Below are 22322 nucleotides of genomic sequence, written 5' to 3'. Positions count from 1 at the left end.
GGGAAGATACAAGAAGAGGACATGAGAAAACAGAAAACATGGTAGTGCTGCAACACTTAAGTCCTCGAGCTTCACTGCAGACAACTGATTGCTCCTTCATCTTTAGTTTCAAATGGGCTGCTGTGGCAAATCTGATGCAGCACAACAGCTTTAGAGGTTTACCTTGACTCGTGATTTTACCAAGCAAACGAACGCAGTAAAATGATCGGCTTCAAACGTAGGTAGAAACGGAAATAGAAAACTATGAAACAGCCCCAATGCCGCAGTGAAGCTGTGACAGGTGGGCGCCTTCCACTCGGAAGGCCCAAGATGGCTGGGCGAGGAACCGGAGGCGGCAGCCTGAGCTCAGCTCCCCTCGCCGGGGGCCCACCCCAGGGAAGACAGGGGTCGCGGCACGCCCCCCGCACGTCACCGATTACGTAATCCCGCTCGCCGGCAAACGTGCCGCAGGGCGGCCGCCCCACCCCTAACCCCTCCCCCTGAAAAGCGCGGCGGCCAGTGTCGCACGTGAAGCATGCTGGGACTAGCTCTCGAGACTCCCGGCAGCCCCTGCGACGGGCGCGGTACGTAAGGAGCTGGCCGTTGGCGGCCGTTCTCCGTAAGATGGCGGATCGGCGGCGGCAGCGCGCTTCGCAGGACACGGAGGACGAAGAGTCTGGTGCTTCGGGCTCAGACAGCGGCGGCTCCCCGGCGCGGGGCGGCGGGAGCTGCAGCGGTAGCGCTGGAGGCGGTGGCAGTGGCTCTCTGCCTTCCCAGCGCGGAGGCCGAGCTGGGGCCCTTCATCTGCGGCGGGTGGAGAGCGGGGGGGCTAAGAGCGCTGAGGAGTCGGAATGTGTGAGTGCGCGCGGGTGGGGCGGGCCCGGGGGCGGGGTGTAGGTGGTGAGGGGAGGCTGGGAGTTGATGGTAGCTGCTGGGGCATAGCGTGTTAGAGAAGAGAGCCATCACGGTGCAGTGTGCATCCGGAGCGCCAAGGGAGGAGGAGGTGTTAGGGGTTTCTGGGAGAAGGGCAGAGGCGCTGCACGTGAAAAGCGGATGTTTATTCAGAAATTGGGGCTGGAAGTGAAGAGACCGGACCTCCCTTGGTCACTACTTGTTAAAGATGTACCTTTCCTCATCTTCCTGTTCACCCATTTCGTGTTGAGTCTTTAACTCCCCGCCCTTTGGAAATCACGGAACTAACCCATGTCCTCTTTCCTTCAGGAGAGTGAAGATGGCATCGAGGGCGATGGTGAGTAGCATCGTGACAAGTTTTTTGACTGTAAACTCAGATCACCTATTTCCGCCAATTGACATTCTCTCAGACTGTTCAGGATTTGGGAGAGGGTGCCACAAAGTGGCTCTTTGTAGCAGAGTGCCTACAAGCTTACGTTTTAGCAGTATGATCTTGGGCAGATCACTCTTTGATCCTGTTTCTCATTTGTAAATACGGACTATAATTTTACCTCTCTGATAGGTTGATGTCAGAATTGAATGAGAGTCTTAGTTTGACTTAAAAAGCAATCAGGAAATATATTTATAATAATTTATGTTGATTTTTTTCTTTACATATTTCTGTTTTCTTTCAGCTGTTCTGTCGGATTATGAAAGTGCAGAAGACTCTGAAGTGAGTGTGATAGGTTCTTTTTTTCTATGGCTATAGGTTGGAAATTTTTAAATGTATTTTAAAAACATGGACACACCTGTGGTTCAAAAGTACTATGACCTCCTTGTTATTTCTCTTGTGCATTCTTCATTTATGCTTTTCAGAAACTGTTATAAAAGGTCTTGTTTACTTAGAGTGAGGGAAGTTTGGTGCATGCCTTTTCAGGTTTCATATGTTAACGCGGTTAGTAGTTGGCTTTTCACCCTGTCCGAAGAAAATAAGGTTCTAAATAGGAGAATGAGAACATCCTGAAGCCCTTCACAGGATGACAGTTCTTTTCATGCTGCCTAGGGAATGAAACCAGCTAGTTGGATATTTTTTTCAAGTGTATTTGAAAACCTTAAAAGGGCAGGATTTCGAGTGGTTTATATCAGAAACATCCCTCAGTTTATAGGAAGTTTTCTCCCTCTTAAATTCAGGAGAAAATTTGCATAAGCCAAGCTTTTGTGACCTTACTTGTTTTGATTGGATGAACTACTAGAGATGCTGTGTGAATGGCTGTTTGTTTCCTGGGGTTGTTGAATATTAAGTCCTGAGTTCTGGAATTTGGGTCATGGGGTTATGGACAGGAGGAATTGGATTATGGATCAAAGGTTCATTCTATAAATTTTATAGAACTGTTGCTACATAATTAGATTTCTATTAAGTCCTAGAGATGTAATAGCGAACACTACTAAAATTTCTGTTTTTAGGAATGATTTAGGAAGTCAGATAAACATGCAGACAGTCATAGGATATGGTGACAACTGCTAGGGATAGGGTTAAGTAGGATATTAATGGCTGAGTACTAAATCCATCCTAGGCAATCAGGAAAGAATAAGTTGGTGTTAGGCCATGTTTTAGGCAGAGGGAACAACTGCTGCGAAAGTCCAGACACAGGAGAGAAGACTGATTATTTGGAAACTTGCAAGTAGTTTGGTGTGGCTGGAACATTGTTGGGACAGGATGGGTATCAGAAATAAAGGCAAATCGGGGCGCCTGGGTGGCTCAATTGGTTAAGCAACTGCCTTCGGCTCAGGTCATGATCCTGGAGTCCCAGGATCGAGTCCCACATCGGGCTCCCTGCTCGGCAAGGAGTCTGCTTCTCCCTCTGACCCTCTTCCCTCTTGTGCTCTCTATCTCTCATTCTCTCTCTCTCAAATAAATAAATAAAATCTTTAAAAAAAAAAAAAAAAGAAAGAAAGAAAGGCAAATCAATGAACAGGGGCCAGATCATGAAGGGCTTTACTTGTTCCTTGTCTTCATTATGTACCTGCTGTGTGCCAGGAGTTGTACTAGGCACTGGAATAAAAGACAGACATGGTTCTGCCCTCCTGGAATTTACATTTTGGGGGAAAACAGACAAGTAATTACGGTAATGTTTGGTAAGTGTCACACTATCAGAAGCATAGGGTGTTTCGGGAGCACATGGCAGGGGCAGCCAACTAACTGTTTGGAAATGCTTAGAGGATGAGATGTTAAAATAGAGACTTCAAGGGTGAGTGGGAGTGAGCCAGGCAGAGTATTCTAAGCAGAGGAAACACTGTCTGGGAAGAAGGTCTTGAAGGGATGGACTGTATGACAGGTTGGAGGATATGAAAAGTTTAGTGTGACTCTTGCTAAGTGATGAGTCTGAGTCCAAATCTTAAAATACCTTGTGAACCCTATTAAAATGCATTTGGATTTTATTCTAAGAAAGTGAGAAAGCGTAACAGGGTTTTAAACAAGTGTATGATATGGATTAGACTTAAATTTTAAAGATTTGTCAGATCCAAAGAACACCTGCATCAGAAAATCCATTTGGCCAGTTCTGTTGAAATAAGATCTTGCAGAGGGAGGGAAGACTCAGACATTTATATGTTAACAAGATCCCAGATTGATGTTTATGCACAGTAAAATTTGAGAATTATTATTTTATAACAGTTACTTTGTCTGCAATGATAGTTGATCTGAGGGGAGCAAGACTGGAGGCAGGAAAGCTAGTTAAAGCTATTATGGAAGCCGAGGCAAGCAGTAAGTGTGGCCTGGAGTGGAGTAGTAGCAGTGAAAGTAGAAGTGGACAAAATTGAAAGTTATTTAGGTTATGGAATTCACAGAATGTGGTGATTAATGAGATGCCTTATTTTCTCTGAAGTCAGTGATGAACTTATCTACAAAAAGCAAAAGGGAGGTAAGTTGGGGGGTGAGGAATGTTTGCAGTCGTCACTAGAGAATGGAAACCCTGGAAAGACTGTCAGGCAGTATGGAGTGTTCAGTGAGGTTTGGTGATTGTGAATTTATACTAAGATGCTTCTGTATATAAATGAATTTGGATGTTATCCTAATAACGAAAGAAGGCTACTGAAGGCTTAAGTATGGAAGATGAAGCAAGACTTGGGACAGGGAGAGCTGTTAAGAGGTTGTTAGGATAAGCCAAGGAACATGATGGTGTCCTAAAGAAGAGACCCGGCAGTGGGACTCTGATTTGAGAGATGTTTAGGTGGTACTACCAGAACTTCTTGATTGATTGAATCTGGAATGTGAATTAAGGAGTCAAAAGGATGCCCAAGTTGATGAATGATGTTATTCACCAAGAACGGGACACAGGAGATTTCAGGAAGGACACTGGTGGGTTAAGTTTTGGTTGTTTTGAAATTGAGGGACTTGTGGGACTTTGAAATGGCAATATATAGTATATATTGTCTGAAAATTAAGAAGGTCTGGTTCTGCTCTGTCCAATACAGTGGTCATCAGCTAGATGTGGCTATTTAGTTAAACTTAAAACTTGAGTTCTTTCAATTGCAAAGCCACATTTTAAGTACTCAGTAGCCATGTTTGGCTAGTGGTTGCTGTATGGGACAGCAGTAGTCCAGATTAGAGAAAAAGGCCTGATGTCCTGACTTTCATAGTAATGCATTACTTGCTTGCATTTTTCTTGGTTACTAACTATATACCTATACACTACAGTTCAGTCTTGCCTGTTAAAATTTGATCTGTCTCTTAGTCTGCAGGTTAGTGTTTTATCCCTTTCTTTTCCATACAGTTTATCTTTTGAAAAGATTTTGATGATTGCTTGCTCACTCATGGTACAACTCATCCTGCTCCCTCTGTCCTTTGTATTTCCTGCAAATAATTGGTATTTCCAGATCCATGGAAAGACAACATGAACCAAAGATTTTACCTTGAACAAAACTGATAATCACTTAGTTTCTTTCCCTTTTGGTCACTTGCTGTTTTTGTCTAGATATTCCCAGTATATATTTTTTTAGGTCCAGGGGAGGAAACTGCTGTTCTCTTTTTCATTTTGTTTTCCTTATGAAATAGGAGGAAAGACACTGAGTAGGGAGGTTAGTGGAGGGAGGATCAGGGGAGGAATTGTCAGACTAAAGGAGGTTTAAGTAGTTGAGGTTGGAGGTGGCACCAATGCGTGAAGTTGTGTGATTTTTTTTTTTTTTAAACCCCTTCATTGATGATTAATAGTCTGGTTGTACACCTAGAAAAAGCAGACATTTGAGTTGATCTAGTCCTGGGCACAGGGGAGTGGCAAGGGACTTGGTGATTGGAATCTAGTAGTGATCGAAATAATGGGCCATGGAGGCTAAAGAGAGGAAAGTGTGGAAAAAGACTGATAGGGAGAAGGTGAAGGGTCAAAGCAGTGGATATCTTAAGTTGGAGATGAGAGGAGGAGAGGGTAAGTGAATAAGTAAGAATAGGAGTAAAAGGCAGGGGTTTTTTTGTTTTGTTTTTTTGTCTGTTTTAAAGTAAACTCTAGGGGCGCGCCTGGGTGGCTCAGGTCATGATCCCAGGGTCCTGGGATCGAGTTCTGCATCAGGCCCCCTGCTTCTTGGGAGGCTGCTTTTCCCTCTGCCTCTATCTCTGTCTCTCATGAATAAATAAATAAAGTCTTTAAAAAAAAAAAATACTTTAAAGTAAACTCTAGGGACACCTGGTGGTTCAGTTGGTTAAACGTCTGCCTGTGGCTCAGGTCATGATCTCTGGGCTCCTGAGTTGGTCCCTGCTCAGTAGGGAGCCTGCTTCTCCCTCTCCCTCTGCTCCTCCCCCTACTTGTGCTCTCTTGCTCTCTCTTTGTCAAATAAATAAATGAAATCTTTGAAAAATAATAAAAAAATAAATTCTACTCTCCCAATGTGGGCCTCAGACTCAGTGACCCCAAGATCAGTCAAGAGTCGCATGCTCTACGGGCTGAGGCAGCCAGGTGCCCCTAGGTAGGTTTTTTATTTTTTTTTTATTTTTATTTTTTTAATATTTTATTTATTTATTTGAGAGAGAGAATGAGATAGAGAGAGCACATGAGAGGGGGGAGGGTCAGAGGGAGAAGCAGACTCCCTGCCGAGCAGGGAGCCCGATGCGGGACTCGATCCCGGGACTCCAGGATCACGACCCGAGCCGAAGGCAGTCGCCCAACCAACTGAGCCACCCAGGCGCCCTAGGTAGGTTTTTTAGAAAACAGCTTTATTGAGGGGGCACCTGGGTGGCTCAGTCATTAAGCGTCTGCCTTCGGCTCAGGTCATGATCCCAGGGTCCTGGGATTGAGCCCCGCATTGGGCTCCCTGCTCAGCCGGGAGCCTGCTTCTCCCTCTCTCACTCCCCCTGCTTGTGCTCTCTCTCTCTCTCGCTGTGTCTCTCTTTGTCAAATAAATAAAAATCTTAAAAAAAAAACAAAAAACAGCTTTTTTGAGACATGATTTACAAACCATACAATTTATTTAAAATGTACAATTCTGTGGTTTTTGTGTATACACAGATATATGCAACTATTACCACGATTAGTTTCAGAACATTTTCATCACCTTGAAAAGAAACCTTGTACCCTTTAGCTGTTACTCCCCCTGCCCCCCAGTTCCTCCATTCTTATACCCTGGTCCCTAAGCAATCACACATCTACTTTTTGTGTCTAAGAATTTTCCTATCCTGGCCTTTCATATGAATGGAATCATATATGGACTTTTGTGACTGGCTTTTTTCACTTAGCATTACGTTTCCACAGTTTTTATCCCTGTTGTACCATGTATCAGTACTTGATTCCTTTTTATGGCTGAGTAACATTCCATTATATGGGTATACCACATTTTGTTTATCTGTTCATTCACTGATGGATATTTGGGTTTCTGTTTTTTGTATTATGAATAATGTTGCTATAAACATTAGTGTACAACTTTTTGTGTGGATATATGTTTTCGTTTCTCTTGGCTGTGTACCTAGGAATGGAGTTGCTAAGTCATATGGTAACTGTGTTTTTTTCTTCTTAATCTTTTTTTCCCCCCAAAGATTACTTTTTATTTATTTATTTGGGAGAGTGAGCGAGCAAGCATGAGCAGGGGAGGGGCAGAGGGAGAAGGACAAGCAGACTTCCCACCAAGCGGGGAGCCTGAAGTGGGACCTGATCCCAGGATCACTATCTGAGCTGAAGTGGGATGCCTAATCCACTGCACTACCCAGGTGCCCCATGGTAACTATGTTTAATCCTCTGAGGAACTGCCCAACTGTTTTCCAAAGCAGCTGCACCATTTTACATTCCCAACAGCAATATATGGAATTTCTTTATGTACTTGCCAGCATGTAATTGTCTTGCCTTGACTTTTTGATTCTAGCCATCCTAGTAGGTGTGAAATGGTGCCGCATTTTGAATTTGCATTTCCCTGACGGCTAATGATGTTGAGCATTTTTCCTTGTACTTTTTGGCCATTTGTGTATCTTCCTTGGAAAAAATGCCTAGTCAGATACTTTGTCCATTTTTTAATTGGGTTGTCTTTTTATTGAGTTGTAAGAATTCTTTATAAAATATTGAAGATACAAGTTCCTTATCGGATATGATTTGCAAATCTTTTTTTCCCCATTCTGTGGGTTTTCTTTTTACTTTCTTGATGGTGTCAGGTTTCAATTTTGATAAAGTCCAGTATATCTGGTTTTTCTTTTTGCTCCTGCTTTTGATATCCTATCTAAGAAGGCTTTGCTGAGTGTGTGCCAAAACCAGAGTCTTGAAGATTAACTCCTGTGTTTTCTTACAAGAGTTCTATAGTTTTCGGGTGCCTGGGTAGCTCAGTTGGTTAAGTGGTTAAGTGGCAGGGCCCTGGGATCGAGCCCCGTGTCGGGGAGCCTGCTTCTCCCTCTCCCTCCGCCTGCTGCTCCCCCTGCTTGTGCTCTCTGTCAGGTAAATAAATAAAGTCTTTAAAAAAGAGAGAGTCCTATAGTTTTAACTCTTGAATTTAGGTTTTTGATCCATTTTGAGTTAAAAAAATTTTTTAAGAATTTATTCATTTGAGGGGCGCCTGGGTGGCTCAGTCGTTAAGCATCTGCTTTCAGCTCAGGTCATGATCCCAGGGTCCTGGGATGGAGCCCTGCATCAGGCTCCCTGCTCAGTGGGAAGCCTACTTCTCCCCCTCCCTCTGCCCCTCATCCCTGCTTGTGTTCTCTCTCTTGCTCGCTCTCCTCTCTTTTAAATAAATAAATAAAATCTTAAAAAAAAAAAAAGGCTATGGGTAAAGGCTTAATCCTTACAGTGTGGATGTGGTCTCCCTCAAATTGAAAGTTTCACAACAGTATTGCCTCTCCGGGAATCCTCACCCAGAACACAGAGGCTGAAACACCTGGATGCTGAGCAGGGAAGAGGAGTTAATTGGCTTGTCTGGGCGGGTTGGGTAGACCTCACTCTGTTTGAAGAAAGGACAGAAACTTAGAGCTCAGGAGCTTCTTGTTGCATCAGGAATCTCACAGTGGGACTCTTTGATCACATTCCTGACATTAGCCTGGGGCTGGAGTTATAAGAGGTCAAGTGTCAGACTCAGTTAGGAGAATAAGACCAGTGTGCACAGTATCTACCAGGTGGCAGAGGGGTATCGGCACCCTGACCTGTTAACCCGACAATGGGAACTAACCCAACTTTCTTTGAACCCATTTCTTGGTCTTCAGGTGTCTGAACCTACTACCCTCCCCTAGCCTATAGCTCTGCCCCCTGAGGTCCAAATCCTGAGAGAATTGTGAGAGAATATTCTAAAGCCAGCCCAGCATGAGCTTTAGTTACTCCTTTTCCCTGCCTAGAACTAGCCACACTTCTGTTACCTGACCCTTTCTGGTGGCCCCTACTCAGAAGATAGCCTAAGGACGGTCCTCTGTAAGAATAGACCCAGCAGTTTGTCACAAGCAGGATTATCTAATCTTGATGCGGCCGAGAGGGAAGACATAGTAGAGAGGCAAGAGAGCACGTGGGCTTGGTTTTCATTTCTTTTTTTTTTGAAGATTTTATTTATTTGACAGAGACACAGCGAGAGCAGGAACACAAGCAGGGGGAGTGGGAGAGGGAGAAGCAGGCTTCCCGCGAAGCAGGGAGCCCGATGCGGGGCTCGATCCCAGGGCCCTGGGATCATGACCCGAGCTGAAGGCAGACGCCCAACGACTGAGCCACCCAGGTGCCCCTTGGTTTTCATTTCTAAATTATATAATTCTGGAAAGAGTTGTTGGCTAAGGGGATCTCATGCTACAGAAAATTGAGTATTTGTATCATAGATATAAAAGATGTAAGCCACTACTTCCCAGTTTGAGGGTTGAGAAATCATAGTGTTGGGGTGCCCGGGTGGCTCAGTCATTAAGCGTCTGCCTTCGGCTCAGGTCATGATCCCAGGGTCCTGGGATCGAGCCCCACATCGGGCTCTCTGCTCAGCCTGCTTCTCCCTCTCCCACTCCCCCTGCTTATGTTCCCTCTCTCTCTGTGTCTCTCTCTCTGTCAAATAAATAAATAAAATCTTAAAAAAAAAAAGTGTTATTACAAAGAGTTTGCAAGTTCGCTAGTTCAGCTCTTATTATTTATGAACTAAATCTACATCTCCCATCTTTATGCAGTACTGTTTTTGAAAATAAAAATTAATACAATGTAAATTCATTTTGAAGTATTATTGAACATATAGTAGTTGTTGGTCATACATTTTTTTTAAGATTTTATTTATTTGAGAGAGAGAGAATGAGAGATAGCACGAGAGGGAAGAGGGTCAGAGGGAGAAACAGACTCCCTGCTGAGCAGGGAGCCCGATGTGAGACTCGATCCCGGGACTCCAGGATCATGACCTGAGCCGAAGGCAGTCGCTTAACCAACTGAGCCACCCAGGCGCCCGGTCATACATTTTTTCAGTCAGTGGATATTATACTGAGCTGTTGTCTAATGGAGATCCATGAAAATTTTAGAGCCTAAAAGAGATCCACATAATTAATCTAAAAAGTTAAAAATCTGCTCTAAGCCATTTTGAGATGAGAGAATTCATAACTTGAGTTAGAGTGTAGTTTTTAGGCCCTGCATGTTTAGGAAACAATCCATGAAGATGGAGAGAAATTATCAACAAAGATTAGTCGTTTTCTGTATGCTAGGCAGTTTCAAGCCTCCCTTTCATATCTCCTGGGCTCCTTCCCTAGAGGCTACCACCGTTAACATTTCCTTGCATGTCTTCCTGGAAAACTTACATGGATCTATATAAATGTATGTATGTATATTTGTTTTATTATGGGTTTTTTTAAGTGCCCCATCCTCTAGAGATTTTAATAAGAGTATTGATATGTTTGCTTTTAATTCTTACATTATAGTAAAAGTTCATTAGAAAATGTTTACCTAAAGAATGGGAAAAAATGCACCATTTCCAACTGATAGAGTAACTTTTTTCAGGGTGAGGAAGGGGAATACAGTGAAGAGGAAAACTCCAAAGTAGAGCTGAAATCAGAAGCCAATGATGCTGCTAATTCTTCAGCAAAAGAAGAGAAGGGAGAAGAAAAGCCTGACACCAAAGGCACTGTGACTGGAGAGAGGCAGAGTGGAGATGGACAGGTCAGTGTCCACCAAAGGCCTCCATTTTGGGGGTCAGATTAAGGGCTCTTAACCTTGGAGAGAATAAGGAGCCTTTTATCTGTCCTCTAGGAGAGCACAGAACCTGTGGAGAACAAAGTGGGGAAAAAGGGCCCTAAGCATTTGGATGATGATGAAGATCGGAAGAACCCAGCCTACATACCCCGGAAAGGGCTCTTCTTTGAGCATGATCTTCGAGGGCAGACACAGGAGGAGGAAGTCAGGTAACAGCCTCTTGTTGCTGCTATTTAGAACGTATTTAGTGCTTACTAAAGGCTAGGTGCTTTGCTGATTTACTGCTCACAGTACTTTAAGGTTATTATGATTATCCCTTTTGTACAAATGAGGAAAGTGAAGCTTAGAATATTTGGTAACTCTTGGTGGAGGAGCTGGGATTCGGACGCATACTTCCATTGCCTTCCTTAGTCTGAGGCTCAAGCCTCTGGGACATGAAGTACTTGTGTAAACTGCCTTACAGGCGAGAGATGTTTCCAAGGTGCCGGGTAGTTTGAAGTAAAGTCTTTTCCTCATTTCTGTGCCCTTTCTGTTTGAGCCCAGCAGGCCCTGAGATGCTGTGATTCACTCTTGGTTTTGTATGATCTGTCTGGGAAGATGGGGAGACCAGTGAAGTTCCTACTGTTTCTCTGCCCATCCCTCTTTTTTTTTCGTGAACATCTTTACTTGGCAGAGTCTTCCAATCTAAGACACTTTTCCCTGGTTTTATCCAGACCCAAGGGGCGTCAGCGAAAGCTATGGAAGGATGAGGGTCGCTGGGAGCATGACAAGTTCCGGGAAGATGAACAAGCTCCAAAGTCCCGACAGGAGCTCATTGCTCTTTATGGCTATGACATCCGCTCAGCTCACAATCCTGATGACATCAAACCCCGAAGAATCCGGAAACCCAGGTGAGAAAATTTTGGAGTTGACACTGTTATATTTGTAGAAAGAACTCTGCTTTTTAAAAATGCCATTCCAGCCTGTAATTCAGTGGATGAGGTATATGGGAAGTCTCCCTGACCCTCAGTTTATATCTCTAGTGGTCTCCTTTGTTATTTCTTTTCTTAAGACTTTTGCCATTCCATTTATTCAGGTTTGGGAGTCCTCCACAAAGAGATCCAAACTGGATTATTGAGCGGCCAAACAAGTCCCATCGCCACCAGGGTCCTGGGGGCACCCTACCGCCACGGACATTTATCAACAGGAATGCTGCAGGGACTGGCCGAATGTCTGCTCCCAGGAATTATTCTCGATCTGGGGGCTTCAAGGAAGGTCGTGCTGGTTTTAGGCCTGTGGAGGCTGGTGGGCAGCACGGTGGCCGTTGTGGTGAGACTGTTAAACATGAAAGCAGTTACCGATCACGGCGCCTAGAGCAGACTCCTGTGAGGGACCCATCTCCAGAAGCTGATGCTCAAGTGCTCGGCAGTCCTGAGAAGGAGGAGGCGGCCTCAGAGATACCAGCTGCTGCTCCCGACACTGCACCACCGGCCCCTGACAGGCCTGTTGAGAAGAAATCCTACTCCCGGGCAAGAAGAACCAGAATCAAAGCTGGAGATGCAGTCAAGGTTGCAGAGGAGGTGCCCCCTCCACCTGAAGGGCTGAACCCAGCACCTCAAGTCCCAGAAACGACCCCTCCTCCACCTGCTAAGACTGGAAACTGGGAGGCTCCAGTGGATTCTACTACAAGTGGACTTGAGCAAGATGTGGCACAACTAAATATAGCAGAACAGAATTGGAGTCCAGGGCAGCCTTCATTCCTGCAACCACGTGAGCTTCGGGGTAGGTACCTTAGGGTTAGTGACTAGCTTTTTTCCCTGTGCATCATTGGGTTTGTGGGCATGGGATTTAGGTCTCAGGGATATGGGGTGTGACAAATATCTTTGTTTTCATTAACTGAAAGAAGTGGATGGATTCATAGGTATATTCATCCGGAGACCTCAGAGAAGTTTTATCTGTTACCCAAGACTACCCCTACTACTTTGCCTACTATTACCTGACTAGTCATCAGTATGGAGCTCCTGCATGCATAATCTTTTACCCATTCTCTGTAGGAAAAGTTGAAAGCAGGTGGGCAGTGTTCTTATTATATGAACTAATGGTTAAATGTTTGAAGGCGGAAACTTACTCACTTGAATTTGGATGAGAATTTAGTCTATTTGAAAGGAAAGCCTAATTTCCTTAATGTGGAGGTAGGCTGCCCAGTAGAACTTTCTATAGTATAAGCTTTTGAATACTTGTAATGTGGCCAGAGTACTGAGGGACTGAACTTTTAATTTTAATTAATTGAAATTTAAATAACCACTTGTGGCTACTGGATATCATGTTGGACAGCATAGTTCTAGAAACTAGGACCTGTCTACCACCGCTCTTGCCCATCCGTCTTTGTCTCCCTCCAGTCAGGTAAATCAAAGGATCTTTTCCTTAGTTTCCGAAATCTGTTTTGAACTTAAAGATTGGAAATCCTCATTTGGACTGGGAGTTTCAGCATCCTTCTTTGGTGTGCATGATTTTTGAATACCAAAAACCAGTGTAGCCTAAACTGGACTTGGAGTTGATCTTTGGATGGAGGAGTATACCCTTCTACTGGTATCTTATTACCATTGGAAGACAGTCTCTAAAATATCCTTTTTTTTTTTTTTTTTTTTTGTCCTGAGACATTTTCAGCCAGAGGGGAGTATCTTCCCAAACTTCAGCCTAGAACTCTGTGGCCAGGAATAATCAGGCAGATTCACAGAATGTCCAGTTGTCCAGAAACTTTAAGGCTGAGATTTTTCAGTATGTTTTATAATGCTGATTATAACCTCCCATGGATTCTGTACAGAAAGTATTTGGCGGGAAAATTGCATTTTCTCATTGAAGTCTTTTTTTTTTTCTTCATATTCAAAGACTTTTGTGTTAAGGTTGCAGAAAATGGGGGCAAATTTCCAAATGCTGGTATTGACAGGAAACAGAGATAGTTTAAAAGGAATTTTGTCAGTTTAAAAGAAGGCGGCAGTTTCCTGTGTTGGATTCTTAAACTTGTCATTTTCTTGATGTTCTCTTTAGTCCCACTCATATCTATCTGCTATGTAGCCGTGACTTTTTTTGCTGTATCACAGGTATGCCCAACCACATACACATGGGAGCAGGACCTCCACCTCAGTTTAACCGGATGGAAGAAATGGTACAGAAAGGGAAAGGGAGTAGTGGGGGAGGGGCCTGCATGCAACAGCTGTTCATTGCTTAAACTAAGATAAGGTCTTGGGAGTCAGTGTTCCATTGATTTACCCATATTTCTTTTAATTTCGCTCTCCAGAAAGGGTAGCAAGGCCTAGGTTCAGATCTTGATGTTTCTCATTGGTTTTTCTAATTCATTTTGCAAATACTCTTTTCTTTCTTTTTTTTTCTTTTCTTTTTTCTTTCTTTCTTTCTTTCTGTCTGTCTTTCTGTCTTTCTTTGAGAAAGAGTGCAGGGCAGGGAGGGCAGTGGCTCAGAGGGGGAGGGAGAAAGAGAACCTAAGCAGTTCTCCACGCTCAGCTCAGCGGGGAGCCGGACACGGGACTCTAATCTCATGACCTTGAGATCATGACCTGAGCCAAAATCAAGAGTTGGATGCTTAACTGACTGAGTCCAGGCGCCCCTACTCTTTTTTTTTTCCTCACTTTTTTTTAAGTAATCTCTACACCCATGTGGGGCTCAAACTCACAACCCCAAGATGAAGAGTTGCATGCTTTTATGACTGAGCCAGTCAGGCACCCCTCATTTTGCAAATACTGTTTAACATGTGCCATGTACCAAGTGTGTGTTTTGCAGCACCTAAAGTAGGGTGGGACTTGATATGAGAGTCAGCCCTCTGGCAGTCTTTTTGCTCAGACCTCTTTATTTCAGGGTGTCCAGGGTGGGCGAGCCAAACGCTATTCATCTCAGCGGCAAAGACCTGTGCCAGAGCCCCCTGCTCCTCCTGTGCACATCAGTATCATGGAGGGACATTACTATGATCCACGTGAGTTTTCTCTTATTATTGGGGCACCTTTCTCGGCAGCGTGAAGTGAACTAAGAGACCAGCCTCTTGCCTCCTGGATTTCCCTTCCTACTTCTCACAGTGGTTATCAAACATTGTCTGGTTGCTGTTTTCTTCACATGGAAAATTGAGAGCATCTTTTTTTTTTTTTTCAAGATTTTATTTATTTATTTGACAGAGACACAGCGAGAGCAGGAACACAGGCAGGGGGAGTGGGGGAGGGAGAAGCAGGCCTCCCGCTGAGCAGGGAGCCCGATGCGGGGCTCGACCCCAGGACCCTGGGATCATGACCTGAGCCGAAGGCAGACGCTTAACGACTGAGCTACCCAGGCGCCCCGAGAGCATCTTTTAAAGGGTTTGGGGGACAATAAGAGTGAGGGTTTATGAGAGTCCCAATGTGATATCTTACAGTGCAGTTCCAGGGACCAATCTATACCCATGGTGACAGCCCTGCCCCACTGCCTCCTCAGGGCATGATTGTGCAGCCAGAAATGCACCTTCCCCACCCAGGTAAGCCTTGCACCTCTGCTTATATGCTTCCAGTACGTGATGATATGTGTTGGGGGCTTCACAGACTCCATCCTCCTGAGCTCTGTGCTGCTTGCTCACAAGGCTAGCCACTCTGGCAGCTTGGGCAACAAACTCCTCTTGGGTCCATCCTGAGGACTTCCATCTTGAGTCTGTGCTGAGCAGGGCAGCCAGGCCATCCCATGGAAATGGTGCCATCCTCTATTTCAGTTTTTGTTTTCCTCTTCCTGTCCAGGTTTACATCCCCACCAGACACCGGCACCTCTGCCCAATCCGGGCCTCTATCCCCCACCAGTGTCCATGTCTCCAGGCCAGCCACCACCTCAGCAGTTGCTTGCCCCTACTTACTTTTCTGCTCCAGGCGTCATGAACTTTGGTAATCCCAGTTACCCTTATGCTCCAGGGGCACTGCCTCCCCCACCGCCGCCTCATCTGTATCCTAATACGCAGGTGAGATGGCTAATGAGCAGATTTTTCTAGGTACGCATCCTTTAAATCAGACAAGGATGTGGTATGGGGAGAATGCTTAAGGAATTTGAGAGAACATTTCAATGCCACTGATTTTGTATGTGGCACCAGGATGCCTCTTGGTGGTCAGGAGCTGGAAATGCAGCTTATGTAATGCCCATCATCTATTTATTCTCTTCTGTTTCTTTTTTCTTTTTTAAAGATTTTATTTATTTGAGGGAGAGAGAGAGCGTGCAAGTGTAAGCAGGGGGGAGGGGCAGAGGGAGAAGCAGGCTCACAGGACTTGATCCCAGGCCCCCGGGATCATGACCTGAGCCAAAAGCACATGCTTAACAGACTGAGCCATTCAGGCGCCCTCTTCTGTTTCTTTAATGATGTTTCATTCAGGTGTTTTGGTATGTCTTAGGTGGCAGTCTCTGCCGTTTGTTCAGTTGAATAAAGAAGCTGTATTATCCTTACCCCTCCCTGTACTGCTTAACTCCCAACAGGTTGAAACTATCTTGTATGTGAAGTGTCACCACTGAGCTCAGCCTCTTTCATTTTTCAGTTGATGGTAGGAATTAGAGAAAGCTAAGTAGTACTTTGAAGAAGTAGAAACCAGAACATAATCAGGATATAGTAAGGCAGAAATGAATAATCACTTATTTTAAAGGGGGGCAGCTTAGAGATTTATAAAATTCCTCACTACTTTTATTTTTGTGCCCGAATAATGTTCATCATAGTTTAGGTGAATGTATCCCTAACTTTTTCTTCTGCCTTATTGGGGTCCCAGGCCCCATCACAGGTATATGGAGGAGTGACCTACTATAACCCCGCCCAGCAGCAGGTGCAGCCAAAGCCCTCCCCACCCCGGAGGACTCCCCAGCCAGTCACCATCAAGCCCCCACCACCTGAGGTATGAGAGCTGCTTCCAACATCACTGGGCTTTCCTTTCCCCTAGAAGATTTCTCTCCTTTTCTGGGTGTGTCTCCATGGTTGGTTGGTTGGTTGTTTTTGTTTTAAATATTTTTTATTTATTTATTTGAGAGAGAGAGAATGAGACAGAGAGCATGAGAGGGAGGAGGGTCAGAGGGAGAAGCAGACTCCCTGCTGAGCAGGGAGCCCGATGCGGGACTCGATCCTGGAACTCCAGGATCATGACCTGAGCCGAAGGCAGTCTCTTAACCAACTGAGCCACCCAGGTGCCCCTGTTGGTTGGTTGTTTTAATGACTGGTAACAAATTCTAACTTTGTTATTTCAGGTTGTAAGCAGGGGTTCCAGTTAATAGGAGTTTCTAAAAAATTTAAATCAAACATATAAAAGTAAGTATATAATGTACTACGATTCTTATAAATTCTTAAAACTAATGCTCATGCTTACTTGCTTAACAATCCCCTAATTAGTGCTTTAAGCTGTAATCATGAGGTATCTTATGGAGAGGCTTACAGGAGTCTCAAAATTTGCCAGATGCTTTGTTTTGGGAATGCACTGAGCAGGGTTGAAGCAGAAACCATTGTTAACTTGGCAGAATTTCATTTGGGAAGCTGCAAGGAAAAAATGCAGGACGGTTTTGTTTTTGTTTTGTTTTGTTTTGTTTTTAAGGAAAGGAGAAATCTAAATTTGAGGTATTTGCAGCAGAGCCAATTTTAAAGGTCATGGACAAAGACCATGGGGGTTTTGTTGTTGTTTTGTTAGGGACTTTATTTTAAAACACATTATTTAGAAATGTGGCTTTTTGAAAACAGCTTGTAAATGCCCAGAAGGTCCACTAATGCTTTGCTGATTCTTCCCTTTTCCCCACCACTGTCAGAGAACCCAGGAAAGAAGAGAAATACAACTGGCTGTTTACTACCAGGAAGGCTTCAAAGATACAGGGTGGCTCCTACCGGCAAGCAGCTGAATGAGAAGGACCCCTGCCTTCCTCTGAGGACAGGCTCTGTTGGAGAAAGGGACAAACAAGTGGACTCCTCCCATCTCCACTCTTTACTTGAGTTGGCTTTGCTCAGAAGAGCAGAGATCCAGTCAGCTCAGGCTTCTGGGTCTGCATCCAGAAGCCCCTGTCTTTTACTCTTCTTCACTTTTTCCTGGGAAATTCAAATGTCTTCTCCCAGGGAAGCTCCTTCCTGTTTGTTTTGTTTCCTAAGATGTTCGTTTTTAAAGCCTGGCTTGCTATTCTTAAATTAATATTCTTTTAGTTTCTTTCTTTGTCTAGGCAGAGAGAGAAATCATTCTTCTGATTTTCTAGCTCCTCTGGTTTCCCTTGTGGATTTTCCCTGCATCCCAGATAATTGAAATTTTACCAGCCAGTTTTCCCCCACCAAGCCTGCAAAGAGGTGGCCTTTCATTTTTGGCTGGCCTTTGTTATTATATACTTGGATTCTCTTAATTCCTCTAACCCTGTGGAAGCAGAGCTGTCCACAGAGTGTCTCATTGCGGAGAAAAACTCAAAGTGTGTGGTAGGAGCCCTTCTTGACTTCGGTTTTCAGGAATCTGAGCCTCCATCAGTCCCTGTACTGTGGTAGGCATCAGTCCTCTACTTGAGGGCAAAGTCTTTTACAGTGGGGAGAGGTGGCAAACCAGATGCTTTTGTAAGAAAGGGAAAGTGGAGTAAGCCTTTGCACCTTAGGGGTCTGTATTCACATAGTCCTCAGGGCTCAGTCTTTGAGGTAAGTGGAATTAGAGGGCCCTGCTTATCTGCTTTCCATCCTCCCTACCACGCCCCCTTCCCAGTTGCTGTGGACCAATGCATCTCTCTAGAGGCAGATACTGTCCAGCAAGCGGTCTGTCTTGTACTTTGCAGTTGCTCTTCTCCATGTCTTTCCTGCTACAAGTGTTTTAGATGTTACTATCCGATTTTCCCCAAGTTCTGCTCCTGTCCCTGCAAACTGAAGAAACCACATCTGGGCTTCTGGCCTAAGGAAACCAGTCACTTTCGGGGCAAGGGCTCCTCCCTCTTTTCCTCCCTATCCACAGCGCTGAACCACTCCCCTGCTGCCTCTGCAGAAGAGATTCCTATTGCTGCAGCACTTGTGTCTGCCAGGAGTAACTTGGCCACTGTCCCTGTCCTACAGAACCTAAGGGAGATGGTGGTGGCTGTGTCTCCCCAAATAATGTCACTGTTTCCTACCTTCTCTCTAGCAGCTGATCTAACCACTCTTGAGTCACAGGTGTAGGGTGGGGAGTGGGGAGAGGCACTCAAGCTGTAAACTCCAAGGAGGAAATAACTAAGAGATTCTTCCAGGGGTGGCTGGTGGTTGTGCCTTTGTAGGCTGTCCCCTTTGCCTTAAACCTGAAGATGTCTCCTCAAGCCTGTGGGCAGCATGCCCAGATTCCCAGACCTTAAGACACTGTGACAGTTGTCTCTGTTGGTCCACTGTGTTTCTTTGCAAGAATTTCTCCATGTGTGTTGTTGTTGTTTGTTACTATTTTAAAGGGTGCACATTTGTGATCAGCATTGTGACTTGGAGATAATAAAATTTAGGCTGTAAACTTGGCTCCTTTGCCAGTGTTTTGCATGAGTCTTGATTGGGTGGGATAGGAGAGGACTTGCTCATTCCCCAGAGCCACAGTCACAACTCAAGCCAACTCAAGACTTGTGAAATGGAAGCCCTGAGAGGTGAGGAGCCCACAGGTGTGTGTGTGTACTCCCCATTGGTTATCTCATCCTAATGCCATTGCCACATAGACCCAGGATACCATGCAGTCCCTTGGATTGGAAGTGTCAGGGACAGAAAAACTAATGAAATGGAGCTATCCTTGTCGCCTTTGTTAGTGTTTGGCAAGTGAGTTTTCCAGTGTAATGTGCCCCATGTCAGTACAACTGTACCAGGTCCTAGAAGAGGGGGAGGCACAGGTGGTTAGCTTTCTTCTTGAAAAGTAAAGACACGCTGGCACTAAAGTACCGAGAACACAGCCTAAGAGGAAGGCTTCTCTCAATCTTCGTCAAGGTTAAGAGGAGCAATTGAGACCATCAGCTGTGGCTTATGCTGCCAGTTACCAAGGCCACTGGGCCCTTGATGTGCACAGGTCATTTCCTAGCTTTGTTTTCTTCCAGATCCTGAGTGGGGTGGAAGTTTACTACAGAGGTTGATCTGGTGTGGGGGAACAATTGAACTGAATGTGGAGCTGGTGGCATCTGTTCTTGGGTACCACAAATCCTTGTATACTGGGGGCATGGACATCTTAGTATACCTTAAAATAGTTGGGACTCCCCCTACATCCCTTGCTGCGGCTTGAGCTTGCAGACCATGACTCTTTTAACCCCTATCCCTAATTCCTCTTCATGTCCATTTGCTTTCCTCCTCCCCCACAGGGTGATGGGTAACTATGAGCCTGATCTCCTGGGGTCATGCAAAGAATGCCAGCCAGTCTTGGGGGTAGGTTACTGGCAGGAGGAATGGCTGTTAAGATGCTTCCCCCTCACCCCTGCCTCTTGCTTCCCTGGTCCTGCAGTTAGATCCCATTGCTCTCTGTTGCCCTGGTAACGAGCTCTGCGAGAAGAAACTCAAGCTCAGCAAAGCTCCCAGGTTGTCTGCCCTACCAGTCCGCCTCTTGGTGGGCAGAAAGGGAGTACAAAGGGCAGACAGATCAGCCTTAGGTAGCCTTGCCCCATCCCCTTCTAGGGGCTGGGCTCAAAGTTGTTTTGCCACCATCTCACAGTTGTTACTGATACCACTCTTGATAATTCTTACATGCCGCCCCTCCTCCTCTGTGGGGTCAACGCACAGGCCTACTACCTTGTGGGTGATCCAGAACAGTAAGAACTTCAAATCCTGAAGTTGTCTGCCAGCATTGGCAGCCCACTTGGGTTGGGTTGTCCCTCTGGGGCAGTGATCTCAACCCTGGCTATTTGAATCACTTGGGGACCTTTTACGTGTCATCCTTGTGCAGGGACCAAGCTAATCTCTATATAGTTCCAATTTTAGTATATGTGCTGCTGAAGTGAGCACCACTTGGGGATCTTTTAAAAAATACCAGAAACCTTGGCCTTGCCTCCAAAGATTTAATTGGTTTAGAGTATGGCCTAGGCATCAGTATTTTTGAGAAGTTCCCCTGGATTCCAGTGTGCACTTGGGGCAAGAACCACTGTTCTAGGAGGGCCATGACTCAGTGCTAGCTTTCCTTCCTGATTCAAGTCCTTGAACTTAGTCTCTGTCCAGTATCCTTGAGTAGTTGCAGGGGTGCTGGGGTCTTACTCCCCAGGTTTTCAGTTTCCAGAAGTGTCCCTGCCTCTTTTATTTCCAGCCCCCACACCCTCCACACTCCCCAGTTCTTCCCCCTTCGTAACCGTAACCGACAATCCCAAATCCTGCCCAGAGAGGAGGTTACCAAGGCAACCAGCTTAATCTGGTAACTGTGGCATGTGCTGGGAGTGGAGCCCTCTCCTCTTATTTGGTTCACAAAATGCCTGGGGAGCTCCTAGCCACTCCAGCCAGTTTCTCCTCTTAACCCCAGGAACAGTGGGGTGTCCAATAAAGGGAGCCCAGCAAGCTGATACTTGGATCTCTATTCCAGCTTCTTAGCCAAAACTCTCTCCCTTTTACTGTTCCCTTTCCAAATCCACAGATGGGTGTGCAAAGCTTTATTTCTGTGAACACATGCTCTAGCACACAGGACCAGATATGCACACACAGTGACGTGTGTAGTACACACCCTGTTCAATTCAACCACTACTCCCAGCCTTTAGCATTCTTGTCCCTGCCTGGTCCCTGCACAGTAAACAGGGGTGGGGCATTGTCCAAGGAGCTTCAATCCCTCTGGGACCTGGTGGCACTCCCCCACCTTGTTACTTTAACCTTGATGTGTTTACACTGAGTGTGTCTCTACACCCACCTCCTCCTTCTGGGGCAGTGTATCCTTAGGGACAGAATGCAAATTGGCACCACTTTCCCTACTTCATGGCCATGTCAGCTCCGGAGGAGCTCTCCATGCTTAATGATGTTGGATGGCAGTTCTAGAGCTTGTTACTCATCTCCGTGGCCCTGCTGTCTCCTGCTGCCAGCTGGGCTCAGGTGCCCTTATACTCCTCATCTCCACCCCCCCCCCCCCCGGGCCTCCTCTCTCTTCTCCTCACCCCAGCTAGACCTGCCACAACCTGCTGCTCCCTGCCTGGATCCTACCTGCCTGCCGGTACCTGCCTCTCACAAGCCAGGCCCTTACCACCTATTGTGCCCTACCAGAAAGGGCAGATGGGCACCGCCCCCAGTGCCAATGCCAATCCACCCCAGGCCTTTCCAGCTTTTCTTATGGAAGGAAAGTAAAGGCCACAAATATGGCAACAGACCATACTGTCGGGGTTGAGAATAATGGACACCCAATCAGCAATCTTTGTAGGCCTCACCTGAGTACAGGTAAGCCCAAGTTGTGCAGGCCACACACCTGCTCTACTTCTTTGAAATGACACTTAAGAGCCCCCAAACCAGGAATCACTCTCCATTGGTAAATCAGCCCATCACCTTTGCCCTTAATTTCTGCATCTGCCCTGACGCCAATCCCATTCAGCCGCTTACTATTCCCCCCTCCCCAGGCCAGCCCCAGCGCCCAAGTTCAAGCCTCGCTTGGCCCAGGGGGCGTGTCCAGAAAGGGCAGGGGCGGGGACTGGGCGGAGACTGGAGGAGGGGGCGCGGTCTCAGTTCTGCCACCTTCCCCCGGGCCAGGAGCGCCGCCGCCGCCGCCGCCGCCGCCGCCGCCGCCGCCGCCGCCGCCGCCGCCGCCGCCGCCGCCGCCGCCGCCGCCGCCGCCGCCGCCGCCGCCGCCGCCGCCGCCGCCGCCGCGTCCTCTCTCAGCCTTGCGCTCCGCCCGCTGTCTCTGCCGCCGCGTCCTCTCTCAGCCTTGCGCTCCGCCCGCTGTCTCTGCCGCCGCAGCCCGGCCCAGGAGCGCAGAGCCCGGGGCACTGGCCCCGCAG

General features: G+C 46.2%; 1 protein-coding gene and 1 non-coding gene across 2 annotated transcripts; one reads left to right on the top strand and one right to left on the bottom strand.

Moving 5' to 3' along the window:
* The first annotated feature begins 537 nt into the window (after positions 1–537).
* Positions 538–18912, top strand: CASC3 (CASC3 exon junction complex subunit). Its single transcript, XM_028089836.2, has 14 exons — positions 538–834; positions 1201–1228; positions 1566–1603; positions 10269–10427; positions 10518–10669; positions 11174–11350; positions 11536–12221; positions 13541–13605; positions 14310–14424; positions 14854–14952; positions 15206–15420; positions 16211–16333; positions 16680–16740; positions 17229–18912. The coding sequence occupies exons 1-13, from the start codon at positions 604–606 to the stop codon at positions 16701–16703; spliced, it is 2112 nt and encodes a 703-aa protein (XP_027945637.1). The 5' UTR covers positions 538–603; the 3' UTR covers positions 16704–16740; positions 17229–18912.
* A 1349-nt stretch (positions 18913–20261) lies between these two features.
* LOC114198516 (U6 spliceosomal RNA) lies at positions 20262–20367 on the bottom strand. The gene has a single exon (XR_015769386.1). It is a non-coding gene; the product is annotated as a U6 spliceosomal RNA (small nuclear RNA).
* Between the last annotated feature and the right edge of the window lie 1955 nt (positions 20368–22322).

Source organism: Eumetopias jubatus, unplaced genomic scaffold (assembly GCF_037043125.1).
Source record: "Eumetopias jubatus isolate StellerSeaLion01/CBP00866 unplaced genomic scaffold, mEumJub1_p1.0 scaffold_10, whole genome shotgun sequence".
NCBI classification, from domain to species: domain Eukaryota; kingdom Metazoa; phylum Chordata; class Mammalia; order Carnivora; family Otariidae; genus Eumetopias; species Eumetopias jubatus.
Note: the sequence above shows the minus strand (reverse complement) of the source record. Positions and strands in the feature narration are given on the sequence as shown.